At 46.4% G+C, this 16,563-nt stretch overlaps 1 protein-coding gene across 1 annotated transcript in view; it reads left to right on the forward strand.

The window, feature by feature from the left end:
- scfd2 (sec1 family domain containing 2) overlaps positions 1-16,563 on the forward strand; it is an 86,400-nt gene that overhangs the window by 37,740 nt on the left and 32,097 nt on the right. Inside the window, exon 5 of the mRNA XM_030372615.1 lies at positions 7,779-8,085. Within this exon, the coding sequence (XP_030228475.1) occupies positions 7,779-8,085 (307 nt within the window). The remainder of the gene's footprint in view (positions 1-7,778; positions 8,086-16,563) is intronic.

Raw genomic sequence — 16,563 nt, forward strand, 5'->3', positions numbered from 1 at the left:
GTTCCCAGTATGGTGCAACAGTGCCCCCCTCTGGCCAGCAGAGGCTGTATGCTGATGAAGGGAACTCATTAGTAACTAACCTTTTTCCTTTCCAATCTTCTTTTTTTTTTACATACGGCAAATAACGTGCTCCTCAGTGTTATTTAGTGAGGAATACCGGAGAAGCTTGCCTTCATGTCTTCATACTGGTCAGATGCTTTACCACACTGCTAAGCAAGGCTTTTATTTTGAAAGACTAGATTTTTTCGCGCCACTGGTCGTCAGTCATTCAGCCCTGTGTGTGTGTGTGTGTGTTTTTGTGTGTGCCCGTGTGTGAGAGAGACGGCCAAACTGGAATCAGATGTGGTGTTTTAACCCTTCGCAGGGCTCCTGTCTTCATTCAAACCAGGGGGCGTGGATGGAGGAGAGATAAATATCTCCCCCAATGACCGCCATCAAGCCAGTGATTCGTGGAGATAACGTAGAAAATCAATTTTTTCCTGAAATTGGGCAACAATGGAAGTGTGGGGTCAGATGTTTTGTTGCGAGTTTCAGGGAATAAACAGTTATTACTTTATTCTGGGAAAACGACCTGTTTACCCCATAAATCCAGCTTTCATGTTTTGTTTCTATCATTCTTTTACTAGTTTTTATTTTTTTTATTGACAAAGTAAATTTGTTTTTCTTTTTTTCTTCTTTCATTTTTTATTGCTTATTTGATTACTTAAATCTTTCTTGCTTTCTCTCCATCGTCCCTTAATTTTTCTCAACCTTTTCTTTCTTCATTCCTTTTCAGTCCATACGTAATACATAGACCAGTGTCCCGTCAATGGCGATATCACAATCTCGTGTGGACGTGTGTGTGTCTGTGTGCGTGTGTGCTCTTCATAAATGGGTCTGAATCAGTTTCCGTCCGTGAAAAAAGTGTGTTTGTGTGTGTGGGGGTGTTTATACACATCCCAAGGGTTTCTGGCTGAGAACTGGCTCTCATCTGGTAAATGACGCCATGATCTTTTGCAGCCTATGTGGCCACACAACAGTCTCTACGGCTACAGGCCCACATACTAACGGAACGTATTAGGCATACTCTGGGCATTTTGAGCAAACCCGTCCATACTAGCTGTACTAAACTGATGTTTCGTGCAAACTTGTGAAAAGCGCACTACAGAAAACGTAATTGTATAGATTAAGTGCACTCGCGATCCAAGATTTTGTTTATTTATCAACCTCTTTTGTTGAGTCTGAGAAGGGCTGTTTTCGATTTTTACAATTTGGTGTTGGAGGACCAGCCTTCTGCTGGCGAACCGGCTGATGTTGGAGAAGCCAGTGGAGGTTGTGTTTGAGTACCGACCTCAACCTCTGCGTGGGTGATGTCTGGACTTGGGTGAATAAACACACAAGGAGCCGTGTGCCTTGTGGACAGAGACATGACCGCAGCGGCCACATCGGCCCTCTATGTTGAGATGCTAGGTGATTCATATACACAGTATACACTTAGCTCCATTGATAGGCATTATGGAATTACAAATATCAGATTTCTGGTTAAAAGTCTGTCTATGCAATCTGCAGCCTTAATCATCATGACAGCTAGGTAATCTGTAGGGTGGATTTTGTCTCAAATAAAATGTTGTGATTTTTTTTGCATGTAAAGTGCTTTACATGTGGCATATTTCACAAAGCAGTCAACAGTGTTTATTATAATTATTTTCTAGGTAATAGAAACCTTGCCCCTTGCTTATAAGCATGAGCCGAAAAGCCCACCAATCCAAACCCACATGAAGGCTACCACATGATAAAAAGTAGTTCAAAATACAATCAACTCAAATCAAAAGCACAAACAAGAAGAATAATCAAATCCAAAGAAATAAAGGTGGAGAGGATTAATCTGCTTTTGCACAGTTCGTAATGAGAACTGTGTGTCTTCTCCCTTGGCTGGATGTGACGTCCATCCCTCCGTCACCAAACACCCGCTAGGTTGAAAGACTTATCATGCCTTTCACCAGAGACAGAGTAATGACCGCGAAAAAGAGAACCAGAGATAAACTTTATTTTTCCGCCCCGGGCCGATCTTAAACCAAATTTCCGTCCTTTCGATAAACAGAGTGGTTCCGGCAGACCTGTTCTCGGATCTGTCAGTGTCACCGGCCCAGGAAACGAGCACCGAGTGTCCCCTCGTCAAGACCTGAACAAACGGCAGCTCAGTAACAGGTCCCCCATTCCTTCCGCCAAATCCTCTTGCGGTGGACTTTATGGGAGCTCGGCCCTGGCTGTGTTGCGTGTCAGTTACATGTTGGATAGGCTCTCCCACACTGTGCTGATCCTCTCCTCTACTGTTCATCTATTGGCCGTGTACGATCTCTACCTCCACCTCCGCTGCAGATATTTACGGCTCTTGGCTTACACTGCTCTCTCCCGTATCCTCTCCAACCTTGCGTGTTATTAGCAACACAAATTGGATGTGATTATGTGAAAGCAAATCGGCACCATGTGTACACAACATTTATTTTCGGAGGTATGCAAAGCAGCGTATTGATTTTCTGTGATGAGAAGAAAGGAAAATTCAGTGGAGGACATTGATGAATGGCGACTCTCAATCGGTTTTATTTCTGGACCAGGACAACCTGAACCTTCAGCCAACTTTGTCCCTCTAGCTTCTTGGAGCTCCTCCCACTTACTGGCCCAGTACCTCTCGTCCCTCTTAGACCCCTTCCCCCCCCCCCCCCCCCCCCTCCCTGTGGGTCCCAGAAAAAGGTTCATTGTGCAGGCTGGGAGTATTGAGAGTGAGGCCTGGTTCTGTTTAGCATGCTGCGCTGCATCTGAAACACTTACCTTCCTCCAGGGGCTGCATCTGGACCTCGTTTCCTGTTCAGACTTTGCCGGGCAAAGGGCGGGGCTTGGCCTCTGCTTCATGATTGGGTGAGATTGCAGCTTTATGAACCCCAGAATGGATGGGGCTGCCAAACGCTTTTCTGTCAATCAATAGCTGACAGATTTAAACCGAAGCGCAACCCAAGAGAGATTCTGATTGGTGCAGAACGCTTCACCAAGTAGTTGGTTGCGCTCCAGTCATCTTTCCGCAAACCAGCGTCTAGTTTTGCATCGGCCTATCTGCTTTGCCTTTATAACAGCTTTTAATAGAAAGATATTTTTCTTTTTGGCTTTTCATCTTATACACATTCTTATGGCGCACACACTGTGCCACGATAAGAAACTATCACAGTCATTTAAAGTAATGACTTTATTTCAGTAATTGCACACTCCAACATTACCATTGTTTGCATTGTGCATTGGCAATCGTTATTGTCTAATTGTGTGTAATGGTGGCATTAGTGCATAGCAAGGCCACCGGTGGACTTTGTAATGGCGTAGTGAAATTGCATTAGCTTCCTGTTATTGCTGCAGTTATAGGCGAGCGCCTGCCATGCACGCCACTCCTAAACCTTGCCTGGTTTGTAAAAGGTTGGACCTCAAAATCAACATGGATGTAGCACGCTACTTACCATTTTAGCAATTTTTATAGCTGTCATTTTCTCCAAGGTTTGGCTCAAACGCAACGGAACGCAGCGTGCGTTGCTGATGCTGGCTCCCCATCTAGTTCTTGAGTTCTACCCCTTGTATATTTGCATTAGCATCTGGTTTCGTAGGGCGAAGATGTTACAACACGTTCAACCGATTCTCGGAGAGCACGGTGGTAAGTGCTGCAGGCAGAATTTTCAGTTTCAGTTGTTGGAGGTGTGGAGGGTACCATAGCTCTCTGGACAACATGTGTGCCAGGGCTGGGAGCCAGGTATTGTCAGGTTTCAGCTGTAGTGCTGAAAAGTGCTGCAGTCAATCTTCCATCTCCGCTTTAAACCAAAGACGGCCATTTCCTCCGCTGGAGCTGCTAGCTATATCCCCCCATACATATACAGGACACATAGGCGTGTACATATGCACTATACATACATAAACATACCCAACGACACACTCCCATACATATGCAGGACACGTCCACATTATGTACACAAACACACACATTTATACGCGGCAGACATATGCAGCAGACATGCAGTTGCAGATAACCCATGCCCACTCCTAAGAACCAAGATATATGTTTTAAGCACACATAAACATCTATAGTACACAGAACGTACTTACACATTTACACTCAGATGCACATCTTTAGCACACAAATGATTATGCATTTGATTTGTATAGCACCTTTAAATACAACGTTTACAAAGGGCTTTAAAATGCACAATAAAAACACACATACAAGGAATGAGGTTTATTTATCGCCGGGTGGTCAGGGATTGACGAAAGAGATCGTAGAACTACTGAATGTTCAGCCACAAGCCAAGACTCATCAAAACTGAACATAAGTTTTGATTATTTCCCGATAAAAGCAATGATAAACACATTCTGTTGCTGTTACTCTTCTTGGCTGATGAAGACTTCCCCTCCTCTCTCCAGTTGCTAAACCTGGCGCTGCCATGCCAAGGGATCCTTTGCCCAGTAGCACAAAAATACCAATTGCCAAAACGTACGATCGAACTCGCAACCTTTGCACACAATCCTTTCCAGTCTCTCTCTCTCTCTCTCTCTCTCTCTCTCTCTCTCTCTCTCTCTCTCTCTCTCTCTCTCTCTCGGCCACATTGTCGTAAAAAGCCAGAGCTTGTTGTGAACAATGGAGGAGAGGGCGGGCTCACGACGAGAGGAATTAGTCAGGGGGAAATTGATGTACTTGGAGGCCCTGGGGGGAGGGGGGGGGTAACGGGTTCAGGTCTGAGTCCTGTAGAGTCGCCTCATAATAAATGATGTGGGGCCAGCAGCCCCTCCGTACCCCTTGCTCAGCCCTGTTCCCCCCCGCTCCTGCTCTCCTGCTCTCATTCTCCTCTCCGCCCTCATCTTCACCTCCCCTCTCCTCTTTTTCTTCTCCCTTCCTCCTTCGCCTCTTCTCCTCTCCTCCCTCCCCTTTACCTCCCCAACTCCTTCTCCTCTCAACCTCTCTTCTTCTCCACCTCTCCTTTGTCTCTTTTCCGCCCTCACCCTTCTCCTCTGCTCTCTAGCCCTCTCACTAAGAGCTACCTGTGCCAGAGCTTCACATTATACACAGGGTGTTTCACTTTGAAAAGCTGCTTTGATGCAACTTAATTCGCTGTCTGCGTCATCCAGTTGTTGTTAGTTTTTTTTTTTTTTAATCTTTTTTTGTACTTGTTGTACTCAGTGTTGCTCAACATTTAATTATCAACAAATAATTGGGAAATTCAGTCCCTGTATGTGTGAATGCTTAGCCAATCGCAATAAACTTGATCTCAGAGACTCCGGTCAAACTGCGTGCCCTGAAGCTATCCGATGCCCGGCCTGTCCAAACATTGTCTTTAATGGTCATGGGTTGTTGCGCGTGTAGAAGCGTAACTAGCATAGCATAGCACGGGCCGGCCTGTGAGTGCATACAGACCAGAAATCACTGCTTCTTCTGCTGTAAAGTGAGACATCAGAGAGAGATTGAGAGAAGGGGGAGACATTACGAGAGAGAGAGAGAGAGAGAGAGAGAGAGAGAGAGAGAGAGAGAGAGAGAGAGAGAGAGAGAGAGAGAGAGAGAGAGAGAGAGAGAGAGAGAGAGAGAGAGAGAGAGAGAGAGAGAGAGAGAGAGAGAGAGAGAGAGAGAGAGAGAGAGAGAGAGAGAGAGAGAGACATTGAGAGACATTGAGAGAGAGAAGGTGTGACTGAGACAGAAAGAGCTCACTCCACTTATTCTGCCACTAAAGCGTGATTCCCCCATCTTGACGACTCTGGTTCACACAGAGAAACACAGATCCATGGAAGTTCCCAAACATTGTTTGGCAGAGCGAATAAGTGCAGCTTGGAAAGATTGGAGATTTCACAATGCTGAGGGAGAGAAAAAAAATGTGGGGAGAGATGTGTTTGTTTGAATGGCCCCTGTGGGGAGAAAGGGAGGGGGAGAGAGAGAGGGGGGGGGGGGACAGGGATTGAGGATGGGGGGGATGGCGGTGGGGAAGAGGGCGTGTTGGCCGGGACTAATGTGCAGAGGGAGGAGGCCCCGAATGGTGTGCTAGATACCGGGAGTCCGGGTCCAGCTCCAGCTGAAGGGGGGGGTCCCAGGGAGCCGAGACCCCCCCCCTGATACCTCTCACGACCCCGAGCGGCTGTGGGGTTGACGCAATGTCTGGCGGAGGCAGCCATATCTGCCGTCGCTGTGGCAACAACGTTCCCCGTCATCCTGATAACTCGTCGAGCTGAAGTATGTTGTTGAACGCCGCGTTCACAATGTCTTTGGCCCCAGGGAGCCATCAAGACTAACAGAGCCGCCACTGTCGAAAGCCGTTTCGCTATCAAGTGTTTCTTCAAGGACAAAACGCCAAATGTTCTCGTCAAATTCTCAAAACGCTCAGTAGTCTGAAGCGCCTTTTTGAATTTATCTTTGTAGCTTGAACGTCCATCGTTTGCTTGACCATCTAGTGTTCTTCGAGGACAACAGCGGTTTTCCTCGGAGAACACTAGATAGCAAAACGGCGATTTCGACAAATTCTCAAAACGCTCAGTAGTTTGTACGGCCATCGTTCTCTCTCAGCTCAACGGTCAGCTCCAGCGGGGGTTCCACACATTCTGTCGGGTTCGGCTGTGCGTGCTGAGCTCGTGATCCGAGGGGGAACGGTTTGTATTGCATCTTTGGCCGAGATATCGGGTCAGACACCAGATCCACCCCTACGGGGCCGTTCTCTGGGTCCTCTGGTTCCCCTGAACTCCCCACAAGCTGCTGGGCGCCCCGAGCAGAGAAAATAAGACTGTTTGTGTTCGCCAGGGGAACTGGGGGATTTGGAAAGGAAATCTACCCTCAAAGCCTAGCTGTACGGCTAACAGGGATAACCAACACGATACCAAATGGGCCTTTGTTTCCCACTCTAACTGAGGTTTGCTTTTTCTTCGTTTTCCCCCCCTTATTTTATTTTATTTCTACCTCTCTTTGTTTCTATATGCTTTTAATGTCCGCCGTTAGTGTTTTTCCGACTTCAAATCCTTTCTTTCTTGGTTCCCTGCCCTTAATGTTCTCTTATCCAGCAGCGAGCAGATCAGCTTGACGCCCTTACTTTGGAGGAGCATGAGATCACCCTTGCTGTGATTGGTCAGTGTTCCGTTGAAATGATCATGTGATTCAGCTCATTTGGACCATAGTTTTACCATCAGGAGGGCTGATTCAGAGGCAGCTGTAAAGAGACAGGTCACTGCACCTTAACACTTCCCAGAAGTTTGTGTGTGTGTTCTTGTATGTGTATGTGTGTGTGTGTGTGTGCTTGAGTGCCAGCTGAAGTGTGACTGTACACGAGTTTCCATTATTCAATACACATTATACTGCAAACCAAAACCAATCAACCTATACATACACTTCATAAATGTTAATATTTACCCTGCTTATGTTGAATAATCAACTTGCGGTACCATTTCTGATAGTACAGTAATGATTTCTTCTCCGGGGGCTCTGTTTTTGAGAATGTTAGCTTCCCTCCGGTCCATGAAACAAATTTTCCAAATCAATAATTGATACTGAAAATCATGCAAGATACCAAAGGTTTCTGGATTCGCCCCCTGTCATCCTCAGTCAACCTGTAAGCCTTTAGGAACCCAACCCAACTCATGACCTCTGTATTAACTATTACCGAAGCCTCACCATTGGCCAAATTGTAGCTCGGCCCAAGAGGGGTTCAAAGACTTTTACAGGATACTATAATAAGGTGTTGCAGCGAAACACCCTGAGAACACTGGGGTTGACCTTTACTTTCCATGTGTTGCTGAAACAGGCTCTGGGCGACTCAGACTTCCCCACGGTGCTGCGGCAGCTCCTGCCGATGATGAAGCCCATGAGTAAGAGCGGCCCCGCGGGGCCCGGGGCCCAGCGGCCCAGCGAGGACTGCGGCCCCGAGGAGATGATCCTCCTGCTCATCTTCCTCTACTCTCTGGCCGACGAGGCACAGCCGTGGCCACACCAGGGCCGGGAGGAGGAGGAAGAGGAGGAGCTGGAGAAGACGGAGAGGGAGCTGATTGGAGCGCTCACCCTGGTGATCACCCAGGAGGCGGAGCTTAGCCCACTACTTCAGAAAATCACAGGTGAGAGAGTGAATGAGTGAGCGAGAGTGTGATGGAGTAGGTGAGAATGTGATTGATAGTGATGGAGTGGGAGAGAGAGAGAGAGAGAGAGAGAGAGAGAGAGAGAGAGAGAGAGAGAGAGAGAGAGAGAGAGAGAGAGAGAGAGAGAGAGAGAGAGAGAGAGAGAGAGAGAGAGAGAGAGAAATAGCTTGTTTATTTAGCCACTCTGCCTTCTATCTGCTTAATGGTAAAAGTCTGACAAGGACCTCCTAGCTCATCTCTCTTTGGTTGGTCCACACACGTCACACACACGACACACACACACACACACACACACACACACACACACACACACACACACACACACACACACACACACACACACACACACACACACACACACACGGGGGAGAGAGTGAGCAAGGGGGAGACAGTGATGGTATGCCCCTGTAGGATGACTCTTGAAATGCCTTCCCTTCAAGGAAATTATATAAAAAAAAATAGAACATACTGTATATGTTCTCATAATCTGGAGTCCCACAGAATAATCACGACCTCCATCTCTTGTATTAGTTACAGTCTTGAGCAATCTCGCTCCCACAAGCCAAGCGGCGACAGAATACATTGTGGTAACCGTGGTAAACGTCAGAGAGGTTCAGCTGAAAGAGTGTTTGTTTTTGTGGGGCCCTGACCATTCTAGTGGGGCCACAACCTCAGTCTTAAGACACACTGTCTACTTTGATTTTAGTGACTAGGGTCGGTTCCCAACCAAAAGGTACATGGTTAAAGGTACATGGGTGAATTCTCCCCAGGGCCAAAGAATTAACTGTTGGGGATCCTTGAGCAAGACGACTAATTCCTACCCACTTAATTGCATGTATCTTAACTTTACTTAATGTTGCTTTAGATCTAATTGGATCAGTTCCTTTCAGTATCCCACGTTTATTAAGAATCGGACCGTTTAGAATCAAAAGTTGAATAACAAACTCTTTGTGGAAATATGAATTATTATAATTTAAAAATAGCTATATATATTGTGTGTGTGTGTGTGTGTGTGTACGTGTGCACTTGAGCACACCCTCTACCTCCGGACCACAGTCTTGTGTACCTCCCAAAGTAATAGCTCCCTTAACCTTGGCTCTGCACACACACACACACACACACACACACACACACACACACACACACACACACACACACACACACACACACACACACACACACACACACACACACACACACACACACACACACACACACACACACACACACATCCTGTGCACCACATAGTTCATAATTAGAGCTACTTTTAGTCATGGCTGGGCCCTTACCTTAGCACACACCCTGAAATAATACACCACACAATGTTAGGTTATATCTCTCTGCAATCGTTTATATGGGCCTTGCTCATAGTCTCTCTCTCTCTCTCTCTCTCTCTCTCTCTCTCTCTCTCTCTCTCTCTCTCTCTCTCTCTCTCTGTGTAACTGGCTAATTGAGACCAAAACTCTCCCTCCCTCCATTTGGCAAAGTTCGCCTGGGGCCCCTTGCCAGTCAGATGTTGAGAACCTGACTCTCTGATATAAACATCTCCCCAGAACTGACTCTGTCAAGGCACCAGGTGTGTGTGTGTGTGCGTATGGGGGTGTGCCTCTGTATCATGTGGTTATCTGTGCGTTTCGTGAAAGTGTGTGTTGGCAGAAAGGTTGAGTTTACATGTGAAGAATAGGAATGGCTTATTGTTGATCTTAAAGTGGGTCAGACAGGAGGAGTCGAATAGGAGGAGGTGCAGGCGGGAGACAGAAGGAGGTGCAGGAGGGAGATGGGAAGAAGCTCAGGAGAGAATGTTGGATGTGCCGGGTAGAAGACGGGAGGAGGTGGGGAGAAGGGGAGGAGGTGCAGGAGGGAGACGTTAGAAAGCTCAGGGGAGAGACAAGGAGGTGCATGGTAGAGGAGAGGAGGTGCAGGGAGATGTGAGAAGATGCAGGTGGAAGATGAGGGAAGGTGCAGGGAGAGAGAGGAGGTGCAACGGTCAGATTTCAGGAGATTGAGGAGGTGCAGGGGGAAATATAGTAGGAGGTTGGTGGAGGTAGAGTGAAGGGTGGTGTTTTGAGAGTGAGACCCTGAGTGGGACTTTGTGTGTGATTGTATTTCTCCCCAATTAAAGTTTCTAATGGAAACCAGACGCTCAAGAGACCTGATGCCTCCAAACACATTGCTGGATACACACGCACGCGCATGCATGTGCGCTAGCACGCACGCACGCAGGCCTGTACAAAAATCTTATCCCACCAGATCTGTGCTGGGCCCTAGCCTTCTGCAATGTTGTAATATGAATGCTCAAACACATACAAACACACGAAACACACATATTTACATATATCATCATGTAAAATGAGTATGAGCGAGTGTGTGCATCTCTATACGCTAACTCCTCTGTCGGCCATGTTGTCACGTCTGAGCATGGATCTGATTATAGACAGAAATGGTGCCTGCCCAAGAGAATTGTTCCTCTTCTGCGGACGAGGAAATGAGCTTAAAACCGACGTCCCCACCGCCAACACCACATGAGGGGAGGCTGGGTTTGGTCTACAACTGGGTGGTGTGTGTGGGGGGGAAGGACTTGGAGGAGGAACAGCAGATGCCACCATTGCATGAGACCCCTGTCACTCATCTGGTTTGCGTCTTCTGATTGGCTGCGGAGGGTCAGACAGTCTGGGGGACACTTGGGTAGTGAGTGTGTGATGTGTGGAGTTAGGAATAGCTCGGAGCAGTTAATGTTAATCCCCTTTTCTTAGTTGTGGTACAACGACGCTTTATAGAACCACTCTAAGTGATGATGATGGAGATGTTGATGCTGATGATGATAATGAAGCAATAAACAAAATGAAGTCGAAGAATAATGTCATGTAACAGTGGAAGAAATATTACAATGGGGAAATAAATGGAGATATAAAAAGAAAAGCGATGTGGATAGATAGGAGGCTTGACAGATTTCGGAAGGGAGAGAACGTTTGTATCTGGGCAGGTTTAGAAAGCATGTTATATTAGAAGCCAGTAAATCCTCGTCGTAGGACCGTAAACACAGGTTTCCCCTGGCTGGAGGCTCCACCGTCCACTCTACACTACAGCTTTACAGATGGTGGGACAGACAGCAGGCCAAAGCAAATGCTCCCCGACTCAGTCTGAGAAAAACTTTTATTGTGCTAGACCGAGAGATAAGGCTGGAAAATTATTTGTACTTCATTGGAAGCCAGATTTCATAGATAACAAAACAATTAATTGGACTTGGCTTGGTTCTTTATGGTTCAGTCTTGTTTTGTTTAGTTTTTTTTAGGCTAACTCTGCACTACAGTAAGTCCAATGGAGCAATTATTGTCATCATTGTATTTATGATTATGTGCATGTATACCGGGACTTCAGTACTGTTGTTTAATAACTTTTGGAATTTATGAGAATACTGATCATTATGAACATGTATTAAGGACCATGACAGATCTTCTGGTCTATTTACCAATGACAGGGCTTCTTGCAAAGAATCCATACATTCTTTGAAGAATATATGGCTGGTATTATCAACACAATTTGAAAAGATCTTAATTAGCTGAACTGACATTCTGCCTGCTTTGTGTTCAAAGATAGGACTACTTGTTTTTGAAATGGAACTGGGGAATCCTTGGGACAAATTAATCACTTTGGACCTCATATTTTACAACATTTGAACAAGTTAACGTAACGTATGATGTAAATCTCTGTAACTTTGTGTACAGCGATCTGCATGACTGCTACCTTTGCTGTCAGTAGAATGAATTGTGAATACTGTACGATTCCTTTCGCTGGTGTTTTAATATTGTAATCACTTGTACTACAGACAGTGCTCTCTCTGTGTCTTGCTCTCTTCGTCTCCCTCCACTACTCATTCTCCTTTGCAATGCATTCAATTCTCTGCCTTTCTCTCTCTCTCTCTCTCTGTCTCTGTCTCTGTCTTTGTCTCTCTGTCTCTGTCTTTGTCTCTCTGTCTTTGTCTCTCTCTCTCTCTCTCTCTCTCTCTCTCTCTCTCTCTCTCTCTCTCTCTCTCTCTGTCTCTGTCTCTGTCTCTGTCTTTGTCTCTCTGTCTCTGTCTTTGTCTCTCTGTCTTTGTCTCTCTGTCTTGTTCTCTCTCTCCCTCTCTCTCTCTCTCTCTCTCTCTCTCTCTCTCTCTCTCTCTCTCTCTCTCTCTCTCTCTCTCTCTCTCTCTCTCTCTCTCTCTCTCTCTCTCTCTCCCTGTCACCCACACGTACAGTTTGTTTTGCTGTGGCGGGGGGTGAAGGTTGGGGTGTGTGTTTCAGACCTCCCTGGCATGGCTGTTTGGGTTGGCACGGCAACACAAGGCCGTTGTGGGACATGAAAGACCCTGGCCACCCTGTCCCTTACTGCTAAACTCTGCAGAGAGAAACGTTTTACTATTTTCTCATTTATTTCTTCCCTCTTGCACTCTCTCTTGCTTTCTATTTGTTTTTATTTATTTTATTCCCTCTATCGCTGTTAGTTTATCTAAACCCCCCCCCCCCCCTGTGTCTCTCTCTCTCTCTCTCTCTCTCTCTCTCTCTCTCTCTCTCTCTCTCTCTCTCTCCGTGTCTGTATCTCTCTATCTCTTGCCCTGGAGAAAAGGCTTTTTGAATCAGGAAGTGGAATAATCGGCTCGGCTAACGATGGTGGCTGATTAGCCATATTTCCCCTGTTGCTCCATGTTCATAAAATTAGTCCCAATTATTTTTAATTACTAGTGTGCCTACGCTTCTGTCGCCTGCACTCATACACACACAGTCATGCACAGAATCATGCACACACACACACACACAGGAACATATACATGACTTGATGTATATGTTCATGATTGCACAGAGAGCCAGAGGAGGGGGGAATAGCCAATAGCATTGCTGCATTTGGTTGAGTTCATCAGATAACCCGACGGGAGCCAACCCCAGGCTCTAATTAAGAAAGGATCTGGCGGCCACGGCCACCCACACACACACTGTACGCACACTGTACAAACAGACACAGACACACGAAAACACAGACACACACACACTCACCGCTCATACACACACACATACCACACAAGCACACACATGCACTGACAAACACTCACAAGCACACACACATGCACACCAACACACACACACACACACACAAACATACCACAAGTGCACACACACAGTACACAAACACACATTGCCATACATTCTATACACTTAATTAGGGTTAATATGAGTAGACTAAAAAAATTGTCACATTAGCCCAAATAACTTACTAAACACTAAATCCAAAGTTTTTAATCTTCGCTGCTGAAAATACATTAAAATGCTTTGAATATTTATTCATTCCCTGTGCTGGACGTTCTCCTGAAAAGGGCGATAAAAGCAAAGGAAGCCGTAAATCTGAAGGCAGTATTGATGCTGAACATCTGCTGAACTGAGTCTCTCTGGTCCACATTACACTTACCCTTACATGTGCTGCTTGGCTGCATTAAGCTTACTTTAGTAAACCTTATTTTATTGTTTAATCCGTTTTTATTTCATTCTCTGTATCCGTATTGAGAATATTTGGACTTGCATTTCTTCTCTTGGCTTTTGTTATTCTTTATTCCAAAGACTCCTCAGAGATAACATGATTTCCTTGTGAAATGTTAACTCACCTCGACTCTTTTCCTAGCAGATTTATTTCCACGAAATAAACATTTTAAAGAATTGTCTTGTTAGAGTTTGAACTTAATTTGACCTTACTGAACTTTCTTCATATTTGAAGTTTTAATCCCCCGAAGGCAACATTTGACATGATTTTATTGTTACAGTATAAACTATATTTTCTTATCTTTAACAAATGATTTTATTATTAAAGTAAATAGAAGAATTTAAATTCCCCAAATGTGACAGGATTGTATTTCCGTCCGTATCCCACGGCCAATGGTGGGCATGCCAGCCCTAACCCCCGTTATCCCCAGGCATCCTTCATACAGCCACTGGTATTAAACAGCACGTTATACATTACACCCTGCTGTCAAAACCCGAGAGGGGCGGGAAAGAGACCCATGGCCATTGGTTGATAAAATCCCTCTACCCTTCATTGTCCAATCGGTGACGAGGAAACTACCAGACCAGACGAATGCTGGAGCTCTAGTGGGTGGAGCGGGTTGGGGTGTGGTGGCATCCACAGCAGAAAGGCCTGTCCTCCAGACTTCAGACAGGCTGGGTTCCATGGAGGTGGACCCAGGCTGTGATCTCTCTCTCCAGGCTGCTTTATGAAGTGTGTTAGCGCTCAGTGGAGAGGGCTCCTCTGACCGGCTCTTTATGGCAGGAAATGCACGTAGTAAAACACTCATAAGTGAGGGAGATGAGGGAGGGGGGTCATAAGATGAAAAACATCACTAATCCCTCAAACATGTGGTCAGCGTCGCACATACACACACCAACCCACACACACACACACACACACACACACACACACACACACACACACACACACACACACACACACACATGTAAATACATAGACGTGTGTGTACGTACATGCATTACATTCGTGTATGCATGCACACACACATGCACAAACACACACTGTTTTTAACCATTAACTATGAGTTACTTCTAATTAGAGTTTGAATAAAAATCTAGAGGCTTTTCCAAAAGCAAAGCAACTCCTAGGTACAGGTGTACTGCAGACATTTGGCCTTCAAAGCCAGTACCCAATTTTGGCTGAGAGTCAAACATCCTTGCCACTCTCCTGCTCTGTGTCGGGGAGTTGTTTTGGGATTGTGCTGCAGTACATTGGGCCTCAGCTCGCTCCTCCCAGCGCTTGTGGAGTGTGCTCTCACAGTAGCGTTGGAGTGTTCTGTTTATACAGAACGTCTGCATGTAACCCAGACCAGACAGCCATGCAGCTCCAAGCTCCCAAGAGAGACACTCAGAGAGGCCGCTGTCCCCACGCCGGTCCCACCGGGGCCCGCGACACGCGCTCAAGAGCGAGCCTAGGTCAGTCGGTCGGGCCCCCAGTGAGGGTCCCTCTGTTGTGGCCGGACACACTCACTGACCCTGGCCTGCTCTGCAGCCAAGTTGAGACATACACGCCCACCACCCCAGCCCCCATCATGGTTTTTATAGTCTTGTTTAGTGCAACATTTGACCCGAACGCAGACAGATTTACTGAGTGACAGAGGGCCAACACAAACAACCGACCCCATGGAGTAAATGTCTGGGTGTCTTATGTGTCTTATATATATCTTAATAAGACCATGTGTCGATATGTATTTTCATTAGTTGGTGAAAACGTGGTGTTGTACTTTGTAGACATCTTGAGTTGGAATTATGTGAAGGTAAAAGTGTTTTGGGTGTGTGTGTGTGTGTGTGAACATACGTATGTATGTTCACCTGTTTTTTTTGGTATGCACGCGCACATGTGTGTGAACATGCATTTGTATGCTGATGTGTGTTTGTGTAAGAGTGAGTGTGTGTTTCAGTGTATCTGTGTTTAATCTGGGATGGCGGAAGGAAGGACCTGTTTACGATTCAGAGAGGGGACAGATATATAACTGCCACACCCAAACCTGAATACATTCCCTTAAACCCCAAATCATGAATACTACCCCCTTAAATGCCTCAAACATGAATAACAGCCCCATATACCGCGAAACATGAATAATACCTCCTAAAATGCCCCAAACTGGACTAATAGCCCCAAAACACAAACTAAACCTCATAGACCTGGAATGTACCACCCTATATGATGTCTAGCAGCATTAAAATGCTGTATTTCTTCCTTGTTATTATTTTGAATTTCATCTGACGTTGAAAGCTGAGGCTGGAGCAAACATTTACGTTGAGCATTGGAAACCAAATCACGGCACGCTAATGTGAAACATCACTGTGATCCGACAGCGTTGGAAAGGAAACAGCAGAGTCCCAGGGTGAGGAGCGACTGTGAGCCACTGGGAGCGTGTCTTCAACACAGGCCACCAGCGACGCCACTGCAGTCCCGGTGCGCTGGCCTGCAGCGCTAGGAGCTGCGTGGACGGGGAGAAGCTACAGGATACAGGGGGAACTCTGGGCTGGCTTTCAGGGTAGAGAGGGTTCTCCCTGGGGCCAGAGGATTCTAGAACATCTTGGAGCCGTCGGTTCTGCTGTACTCCAGGGTGGGTGGGGTGGGGTGGGGGTGGCGGTGGGGTGTTCTTCTTCGTCTCCTCCACACCAGATGGAAGTTCTCCTGACGCTGCTAGCCGCCAGGGTCACTTCCTGTTAGGACGTCTGGTGTTAATCAAGAACTGACTGGGGGGAGGGCAATGGAGGAGAAGGGGAGACGCCCCCCCATCTCATAAACCCCCTCCTCTTTTTAACTCGCCCTTCGAGGAAAAATAATTCATTTCATTTTTTCTTCGTCGTTCTTTTCCCCCCTTTTTGTCTCGGGCGGTCGTGCATCATTGCAAACCCTCCTCTGATAGGGTTCAGCTGTACCCCCCAAAGGTTAAAG

This window comes from Gadus morhua, chromosome 12 (genome assembly GCF_902167405.1).
Source record: "Gadus morhua chromosome 12, gadMor3.0, whole genome shotgun sequence".
In the NCBI taxonomy this organism is placed as follows: Eukaryota; Metazoa; Chordata; class Actinopteri; order Gadiformes; family Gadidae; genus Gadus; species Gadus morhua.